This window comes from Blennius ocellaris (assembly GCF_963422515.1).
Source record: "Blennius ocellaris genome assembly, chromosome: 7".
Taxonomy (NCBI): domain Eukaryota; kingdom Metazoa; phylum Chordata; class Actinopteri; order Blenniiformes; family Blenniidae; genus Blennius; species Blennius ocellaris.
In genome coordinates, this window is record NC_137656.1 from 1269150 (window position 1) to 1279149 (window position 10000).

General features: G+C 47.7%; 2 protein-coding genes across 3 annotated transcripts in view; one reads left to right on the plus strand and one right to left on the minus strand.

Annotated features, from left to right (window-relative positions):
• The window catches only part of LOC308132732 (breakpoint cluster region protein-like), a 31313-nt gene extending 27241 nt beyond the window's left edge, over positions 1–4072 (minus strand). The window contains exons 1-2 of the mRNA XM_080499913.1: positions 2009–4072; positions 225–229 (exon numbers count right to left, since the gene is read on the minus strand). Coding sequence (XP_080356039.1) covers positions 225–229; positions 2009–3434 — 1431 coding nt within the window. The 5' untranslated portion in view covers positions 3435–4072. The remainder of the gene's footprint in view (positions 1–224; positions 230–2008) is intronic.
• Positions 4073–5297: 1225 nt separating this feature from the next.
• Positions 5298–10000, plus strand: part of ift81 (intraflagellar transport 81 homolog) — an 18038-nt gene continuing 13335 nt past the window's right edge. For both annotated transcript variants that reach the window (XR_013936678.1, XM_080499073.1), the window contains exons 1-8: positions 5298–5615; positions 5730–5833; positions 7149–7329; positions 7413–7502; positions 7604–7669; positions 7830–7940; positions 8452–8536; positions 9824–9984. Coding sequence is in view for 1 of the 2 variants with exons in the window: in XM_080499073.1 (XP_080355199.1) it covers positions 5472–5615; positions 5730–5833; positions 7149–7329; positions 7413–7502; positions 7604–7669; positions 7830–7940; positions 8452–8536; positions 9824–9984 (942 nt within the window). In the remaining variant the exon portion in view is untranslated. The remainder of the gene's footprint in view (positions 5616–5729; positions 5834–7148; positions 7330–7412; positions 7503–7603; positions 7670–7829; positions 7941–8451; positions 8537–9823; positions 9985–10000) is intronic.

Here is a 10000-nt window from a genome sequence, read left to right on the forward strand (position 1 = left end):
CCCAGGGTTACCGTTTGGGGTCAGAATTCTGAGGAGAAAGCCACGTTCTCTCCACCCCCCCCACCCCCCCCCCCCCCCCCCCACCACCCCTCCACCTCCACCTCCACCTCCACCCCCACCACAACGGGAGCCGGCAACAATGGCTCAATAAGGAAAGAGTTAACGTTCCATATTCCTTGCTCCAAATGAATAAGAGCTGCGAATAAAGCTTCTCATTAACGAACCTGGCCTGGTTTTATAGGAGGACGAACTTTTTGTCAGAGTAGCTCAGGTCCCCCCTTCGCGCAAATTTCTGGCTTCGTCTCCGTCACCGGAACCGACGGAGACGCGTCGCTAAACACGGACGAGTCGCACGAAAACAGGAAACGTCCCAAGTGTACAAAGGGGTCAGGCGATTGGCGGAGTTGAATTTTGGAGACGAAGGACGACGTTTCAATGGAAAAAACGCAACATTTTCGAAAAACGACGACGGAAACGGCGGAAACGCTGAAAACGAGGAAGTCGGCGTGACAGGCCACGAGGGAAATCACACGCTTAAACGACACGCCGTAAACAATAACGATGGAAGTAAAGGGACATTTGTGTGACGAATTGGATCGGTATTATTACAGTGACCGTAAAATATATAAACTACCAAGTCCCGGGACGATATGGACCGAAAGTTCTGACGCTCTGGAAGAAAACATTGTCCTTGTTGTCCTTCTACTTGCGTACTTGCAGAACAGTCGACTCGGAATCGAGGCCGGAGCGTTTCCACAAAGTCTCGTTACCCCCCCCCGTTTACATGGCGACGGAGCCGGAGCGTTCAAAAAAGACATTCCACCTTTTCAAAAAGTTGCGGTTTTCAGTGACTCTGACCACCCTTGTTGCATAAACAGAGACTTCCACCATCACTTTCAGAGTGGCTGTTGGATTTCTATGGAAATGGATTTCGGTTCAGCTCATGATTGGTTTGCGTCTACTTTTGCACCGGATGTAGTTCGGTTTCCTCAAACTGGTTTCACACTTCATTCGTGCGCTAGATTCTCGTTTGCTACTGGTTTCTTGGAGAGTCTCGGGCTGGTCTGCGCGGCGCTTTCCGGCACGGTTGTCGACTTGCTTGTGAAATGGATCCAATCTAGTTTTTGAACTTCAGACTGGTTTATAAACTAGATTCTGAACTGGGTTTTTGGGACAGGATTGAACATTATTCAAGCCGATTCCCGTCTCATTTGTGGATATACTTTCTGCAGGTTGTTTGAGGGGATTTTGTCGTCCGGCTTCCACGTGGCTTTTCAATGAGATTTAGAATAGTTAGTTAACTTTCTTTTCGATTTCGCCTTGGTGTGTGATCGACATGGAACCCGTTTAATAGAAGTGATTTTCAATTGGTTTGTGGGCTAAAAATCCTCCTGACTCCCCGAAACACTTTCTGCCTGATTTAGTGTGTCAGAGCAGAAAATGTAGGTCTTCATTAAAGAGATTGCAGGTTCTTTTTACAGATCAGTAACTTAGTCTGGATCAAGGCCAGCGGCAGCAGGCCCAGACATCTCTGATGATGATTAGACCAGACCTTTTATGTGCTTTTTCAGCCCCTTATGATCTCAGCCCATTAAAACCACTTTAATGTTTTTTAATCCGGGCAGAGAAGAGGTTGCGTTTGGCAGCGGATCCATACGGAGCTCTTTGAGACGGAGCCCTCGCGGGGGGGAAGTGTGCTTAATGGTAAAACAAACCAATCGGTGAAGGTTTACTCATTGTGGGTCCAAGATGTCCATCACGTTTTAGTTTTCTACGCTGCTTTCGCCGATAAATCTTAAGAGTTGGATGCATCTCGTGGTCAGAATCGGTAATAAATGGACTTCACTTTTACTTTGACAAACTCCAGGCTTGCTAAAGTTGTGTTTACATTTGTTGATGAACGTAGAGAAGCTAAAAGGAATAAGTCTGTACGTTCTTGTCACACCAGTATTTCAGGTCGTCTTTCATCTACCAGTTTCGGTGAGTTAATTGGAAATCGCAGACTTACCCAGATCTCCCTGAACACTGTTGTCGTGGGACGTCCTGCTGGACGTGGTGGAGTCCCCGTCGCAGGGCCAGATCGGGCCCGATCTTCGCCCCCCGGCGACGGAGGCCTCCGACGCCGTCCCCTGCTGCGTCAGCCACTTCTGGGACAGAGGGGTTGGCGGGCTGCTGCCGTCGAAGGACTGCTGGGACGGCGAGCGGCTCTTGTCCCGGTACATCTGATAGGCGGTGGGGCTGGGCGACACGTGGCTGGACTGGCCCGAGGAGAAGTCCTCCTCGCTGGACGTCAAGTTCTCGTTGGAGCTGCAGTCCGGCGTGTAGCCGCCGCCGCCGCCGCCGCCGCCGTCGTCGAAGCTCCCGGGCGAGTAGGAGCGCCTCGGCCAGGTGAGGTGGGCGTCCTCCTCCACGCTGTGGTCCCTGATGTGGATGACCCGAGTGTCCCCGTCGGCCATAATCCCCCCGACGTACACGCTGGTGTACGGCTGGCACTCCGCGGGCTGCCGCTCCGACTTACCCCCGCCGGGCCGGACGCCGCCGCCGCCGCCGCCGTCTCTCGGGAAGTGTGGGCCGAGCTCCGCGTCGTCGCACGACCCGTTGTAGCCGCAGTTCCCCTCGGTGGACCGGCCCCTCGGGACGGCCCGGCCGATTTCCCCCGAGGCGGTCGACAGGTTCCCCGGCAGCGAGTGCAGCGACCTCTTGCGCTCCATCTGCATGGCCTGGCAGCCGAGGGTGCCGATCCTGTCCGACACCTCCCGGTCGTTGACCTTCACCAGCCCGCGCTCGTGGTGGTACTCCACGTTGACGTAGAAGGGCCTCTCCTGGCCGCCCAGCACCGACAGCCCCCTGCCGTCGCCGGCCGTGTGAGAGTTGGCCCTCCGGATGCGCTCGAAGTTGGACCGGAGGGCCGCCACCGAGCCCGTGCCCACGGGGAAGTCCGGGAGCTCGGACTCCTGGCGGACCGGCGACACCCCGCCCTTCTGTCTGGCCGACGACACGCCGTCCACCTCGCCTTCTGGGTGAGGTTTGCACCTCGCCGGCTTGCACGGCCCCCTCTGCTGCTGCTGCTGCTGCTCCTCTTCTGGAGCCTCCTCCGCCTGCGACCTCTGACCATCCGGGCCGATGGGAGGATCTCCGTCGTCCGCCTGAGGAGTCCGTTTAAACCCCCACCGCTGCCCGTCGTAAGACTTCCTCTCTTTGGCCAGCAGGGTCTGCAGGTAGATCATTCGGAAGCGCTCCTTGTTCACCTCCTTCTCCAGGTGCCGGATGGACGACTTGCACTTGTCCAGCTCCTGCTCGATGTCCCCCAGTGACTTCAGCTCCATGCACGGGGGCTCGGATTCAGGAAACTGGGCTCTCCACGCCTCCACGAACCCCAGTGGCTCGACCATTGTGACTCTTGACACAAACTGTCCAATCAGGCCAAAGGACATCAACACAGGCAGTGTCCTAACTGGACCTGAGACAAACCAACAACTTCCATCCTGCTGTGATGAAAATTGTTGTTGTTTTTTTTTTTCTTTCTTTTCTTTTAGAGAATACAGGAGAAATGCGCTGTATGTTAAAGTTTCTACTCACGAGTACGAGCGTAAAAAATCCCCCCCGAAAAGCCAAGAATACGCGGTCCAATTCCTTCGCAAAGTCCAGAAAATGTGAGATTATCCGTCTTCGTCGTGAGCTGGTCTGTTCTCTGGAGAGCCTCTGCGTCCCCCTCTGTGTTTGCTGTCACACTGACTCGCAGCTCTCTGGTGTTTTGGGTCTCCGTCAAACCAGCAGAGACGAAGAGGAGGGGCTGCGAACATGGATGAGATTTACGCACCAAAAGTCACCAGAACAACACTGATGATGAGGGGAAAAAAGAGGCCGTTTGAAGATTAAAACGGAAAACTAGTAGAGCTGACTCAATAAAAATAAAAAAAACGTAGGCAGACAATCAAAGCAGGACTAAAGTGAGAGACAAATGACGCGGCTGGGGGAGAAAGACGCGTCACGGCGCGTCCAGCGTTCAGCGCGTCAACGCGCTTCTTCCTGGATGTTGTTCCAGTTCAGGTGGATGAACAGAAACGACGTCCCAACTTCCCGAGAGAGATCAACACTCCCCCCCTCCAGCTTCTCGACAATAAAGTACATGTATTTCGTTTGTTTTCTCACCCTTCCAGAGCAATAAATCTTCTTTTCTTTTCCCCCAGCGCACAAAGAGTCTCTCCGTGGCAAAGTGCACTCGTGTTGCAGCTTAGTGCTTAAAAAAAACAAAACAAAACAAACCTGTGGTTAAATCCAATCAAAATTCAGTGTGTTGCAATCTGAGGTTTCACTTTTCTCCAATTAAATGGCGCCACCTGTTGGTCAAGGCCGAAATAACGGTGCGTTCACAACAAATAGTTTTGTTTTAAAGTTTTTGCGCGTCTAAATTCAGCATATTTGGAATTATGAATCCGCATTTATTGCTGTTTGTATTCTAATTTGCCTTTACATGGTTGTTTCTATTTTTTTCAGTTGACATTGATGCTTTGAAAACTGTAATCTGCTGCGAAAACAAAGAAATCTGATCTCGGAATTTTGAAAAATATTGAAATGTACTATTTATACTGTTGTGAGAAAACATTAAACACTGTAGTTCCTACATTTGTGCTAGAATGGAATAGAATAGAATAGAATTTAGTTACACCAGAGGGAAAGTATTTTACAGCGTTGATCCACATACAATAGAATATAACAACTGATGTAGAATGTTAGAATATCAAATGGTCAAAATAGCCATTAAATAAGTGCATATTAAATCGTAATATACACAAGACTCTACTGGTACTAATATGTAAATGGTAAAAGATTGACAGTGAAAATACAATAGAGTTTCATGGACACAGGAAGGAAAGATCTCAGGCAGGATGTTTTATTTCCTGTATTTCAGTTCGTCCCAAGCTGATATTCTAAATTCAAAACGACAGAACGTGTTAATTACGTATTATTGTATAGATGCTGAATATAAAATACAACATTTGTTTGTCACTGCAGTGTCGTCAGCAAAAACAGAGCCGTAATTGTAATATTTTCCTGCTTTAAATAAGTGAAAAAGCACTGTGTTTGTTGTTATTTTCTATATTTTCGGATGTTTCTGTGTCGCTCTTTAACACACTTGCCGTGCAACTTTAACGCAACACCGATCCGCCGCCTGTTCCACTTCCGGTTAGCAACCAATCAGCGACGCCGTTCCCGTTGCTAAGGGGGTTGCGTTGTTAGCAACAGTAGCCGTGTCAGCCTGCTACCGTAAACTAGCTCGAAATTAACGAAGAGAAGCGTATCTACGGCGGATTAATGAGCAAATCCCGTTTTTGTATTTGTAAAAACGTGTTTCCCAACGAGACAGAGAAGCTATTAAATAGCCATTACGGGAGGACTGGGGTCAGTTTGACGCGCTTATCGAGTGACGAGCTCCGTTAGCTTTAGCGGCTAATCCCCGGGACTTCAAGATGAGCGAACAACTTAAATTCGTCGTTGAGCAACTGAACAGGGAGCCGTTTAAGAAACACTTCAACCTCATCACGTTCGATTCCCTGGAGCCGATGCAGCTGCTGCAGATTTTAAACGACGTTCTCGCTGAAATAGACCCAAAGGTGAGTGAATACAGTGAATATCAAGTTGTTTACATCTGTGTCAATCAGCGCTCATGCTACTGAGGTGATCATTAATCTATCATGGTTTTTGTTTTTTGTTTTTTTTTAATTCAGCAAGCAATAGACATCCGTGAAGAAATGCCTGAACAAACCGTGAAGAGAATGTGTGCACTGCTGGGAATGCTGAAGTACAAACTTCCTGGGAATCTCACAGATCTGTAAGTATCCGAATACAGTTTCAGTGGAAGTTTCTCATCTACTGACTCGATACTTACATGGATTATTTGTTGGATCAATGGGTCAGATGAGTTCGCTGTTTCCCATTCGGGAAATATACATGTTTTACAGGTCACAGCTCCGAAAATGTGCACTTATTTTCATTTTCACAAATCAAATTAAGGTTTCACAGATATGAAACCGTGTTTTTTAAGAATCTTTAGCCTCTGTGAGATAATCTGGTTCAAATTTCAGAAGTGGTTTTCAATCAGGACTTGGTCCAAAGGGATTTAGGTATGAAAAAAATAAATATTCTGTGATATCGCCCTTTAAATATTTTCACAAATAGAATAAAGGTTATATAGATCCAATATTGGTTGTTGGACAAAAGTTAAATTGTCTGTTTTTGAATGTTTTTTGTTCAATACAAAGTACAGAAAACAGATAGTCAATAGACAAACAGTCAAGTTATTTTTCCCTTAAAGATCTCTATTATACAACTGCAACAATTTCAAATGGGTCTTGTTGGTCAAAAAATGTTATATTCACAGTTTATTGGCCCAAATCCAGGTTTTCAGCTAACAGAATAATGAAAATGTACACAATGACCACAAAGTGCCACACAAACCTTTGTGCTTAATGCAGGGGTGTCAAACTGATTTCAGTTGAGGGGCCACATCATCCTGATCTGACCTCTGACCTCTGGAGGCCCAACAAGTCAAACGTAACATTAAACTGCAGATACGGACAAACGTCAAAGTCTTTCCTTCTTTTGATGCTTTTGTAACTGCAAGAATTTGCCAGTCTATTCTGAAATATACATATTAAAGGAAATCAGATATTATATTTGCAAAAAAAAACAACACAATGTCTGTATCTGGAGATCATATTTTTATTCAGGATTAAAACAATTTGTCATCATCTGGAATTTTTTTTGAGTTTACGTGTCTAAAGTATCACTTCACATAAATTGGACACCTTTATTGTGAAAGGTGTTGCGTCATGTGACCTCCACAGACGCATTAATAAATTCTGACCAAGGGCGGTTTTGAATGTCATTTTTTGCCAATCTAGTGTTTTTACATCAGCCTCTGTCAGTTTTATACTTAAAAAAAATTTAAAAATCACATGGCGGGGCCGGATTAGATCCTCTGGCGGGCCGCTTCTGGCCCCCGGGGGCCTCATGTTTGACACCCCTGGCTAAACGTGTCAAGCGGAACCTTTTCACATGTTCTTCATTCTGCCAAACCACGTTTTTTTTTTCTCTCCTGTATTCTCGCGTCACGTTTCCATGGTTCGGTCTCTGCCCTCCGACAGGAGCAGCTTCAGACAGGGCCTGGTGGTCGGCAGTAAACCCGTGATCCACCCGATCCTCCACTGGCTGCTGCAGAGGCTCCCCGAACTGAAGAAGAGAGCTTACCTGGCTCGCTTCCTATGCAAGCTGGAGATACCGGCAGAGTTCCTGCAGGATGATGTCATCAACGACACGTATCACCAGGTCTGCCCCACAACCTCGAGACGTTCGCTACATTTTAAGATGTTATAATTCTATAAAAAGTGCACGTTGTTGTGCGTCTGCAGTACGAGGAGCTGGTGGAAGAGTTCAAGGCGTATCATAAGGAGTGTGAGCAGCTGAGGACTTCAGGATTCTCCACAGCAGAAATCAGACGGGTAAACAAAAAAACCAACTGTCGGGAATTGTCACACACATTTCATGTTTTTAGTTTTAGAATCATGCGACGGTACAGAAAACCTGCTTTCTGCCACGACAGGACATCAGCGCCATGGAAGAGGAGAAGGATCAGCTCATTAAACGTGTGGAGAGGCTGAAGAAGAGGGTAAGTCACCCCCCCGGGGCCTCAGTGTGTGAAGCTGAAGATTCACAGAGGAATAAAAAACATGAGTCTGGCCATAAGTGATCAAACGAGTGAAGAGGTGAAGCCTGATCCTGTCGGGTTGATTTGTTTTTGGGTTTTTTGTACCTCTTGGCTCTGCCAGGTGGAGTCGGTGCCCAAACACGAGCAGATGCTGGAGCAGGCCCGGCAGCTGCGGGTGGAGAAGGAGCGGGCGGAGGCGCTGGCTCACCAGAAGCAGGAGCAGAAGCATCAGGTGTGTGATGAAGAAACTTTAGTTCAGGGAGGACTTTTCAGATTTCTCTGCAGATTTGACCGTTGAAATAATGACAAAGTCAAATCACTTCGTTGTGACAAAATAGATCAAGACAAAAAAAGAAGGCATTTTTGATATTTAACTATTATATATAAAAAAAAAAATTGGAACCAATATTTGTCTTTTTTCTTTTAAAGTTGTATTTTTCACTGAGATTGCCGGACTGTACTCGTACTTCTTGGCAGTAATATTATTTGTAGGTTACTTTAAGCTTAACTGTAACAAAAAGCAACCGACACATTAGTGGTTTTTATGAATAAAGAAGGAAACGTTCAGTTTACCCTTTTTGTTTTTGTTTTCCAGTTTGTTTTACTTCACCTTTTCGTTTTTTAAGACCGTTTTCCTGTCGCCAGGTTTCATTTAATTATTGAAATAGTCCCACTCCTCGCTGCTGTTTAATGTCGCTCAAGGCTTTACGTGGATGTTTAGCTACTAACCCGTGTGACTGCAGCTGTTCCAGGCGGAGCAGCGACTGATGCGCTCGCAGCAGCAGTTGAAAGACCTGCACCAGGCTGCGGCCGACGCCAGTCCGGAGAGTGAGTCCCGCCGTCCTGCCGCCGCCCGATGAGACGTTCAGGGACAGAGAGACGAGGCTTCTGTCTTTCCAGGCCCTCCGGTTGTACTTTGATCAAATCAATCAATCAATTTGCCTGTTCACCTACCGGATCACCTTCCTACTATACAATATATTACAATAATTCTCAAGACCAGTCAAACAACGATTTCTTTGACTAAAAAAAAGTCACATATCCGTCTTAGTGGCTTGAAGTTATCAGAGCTGTTGTGCGAGCTGATCCCCCTCGAGGGAGACAATTTAGTGCTTTTCGATGCTCGTGTGCAACAGAAATGTGAGGCTCTCGCTCTATATTTTGATTTATTTGCGAGTAATTGCAGAAGTGTAAGTTGTGGCCCAGGAGCTGCCGGGCAGAGCAGCTCTGACGGGTTCCGGGTGGAAAGTCGTGCAGCTCGTCAGTCGACCGAAGCATGAAATGATCGAAACGCCGACTCGACGGCGGTCCGAGTCCTCACAAGCCCCCTCACACCGGAGGACACTGGTCTCCCAGGGAAACGGGACTCGGTCTCTGATGGGGGGACGGCGGATTTAGATCACCGGACTTCTTTGACTCTCGGCATTCAGTCGTACGGTTAAAGTACCGCTCCACGTCAATACCCGAAGCTCTTTGATCCTCCTGACGCGGCGCCACGTGACGATTGTTGAATTTCACCAACAAGTGAATCCGGCGTCTCGTGACCCTTTGACCTCTCTTGACCTCTCACGTCTCCGGACGACCGTCGAGTCGGCAGTTTTTTCTCACGCTGCAGTGGCGTTTTCCAACTGTCACACAACGATTCACACTCAATAACAGGATCGCTTACTTAAAATATACATTTCAAATCAAATGTTGTTTGTATAGCCCTTCACAATAACCCAGCGGTGCCCAAAGTGCTTTACAACAAAGCTATAAAAACAAGAATAATACATAAAAACAATAAATAAAACGCAGGTGTGACTGGTGGAGGAGCTGCAGGTTGTTGGAAACTTCCAGAGATTCATAAAATCAGAGCATCCAGAATAAAATACTCTGCCCTAGACAGAGTTAAAAGCCAACTTAAAAAAAAAAAAAAAGGGTTTTCAGCTTTGATTTTAAAAGGTCGAGGTCAGTAGTGGTGCGAATGTCGGGGGGGGGGGCAGTTTGTTTTGATATTAGAGCTGATCTGACGTTGAAAGCGTCTCCTTTCGTCCCCGTCTGGCCTCAGTGTCCTCAGACGGAGGGACTTGTGTCATTAAAAGTGGTCCCACTGAGGTTCCCTGTGGTCTGCAGACCTGCTGAAGAGGCTGGAGGAGGAGATCAAGACCAACTCCTACCTGATCTCCGAGAAGCGCAAGGAGCTGGAGGCCACGAGGCGCACGGTGCACTACCTGCACAAGGTGGCCACGGAGCCGGAGCCCAGCCAGGCCGACCTCCAGGGCCTGAGGGACAGGGTGAGAGACGCCGCCG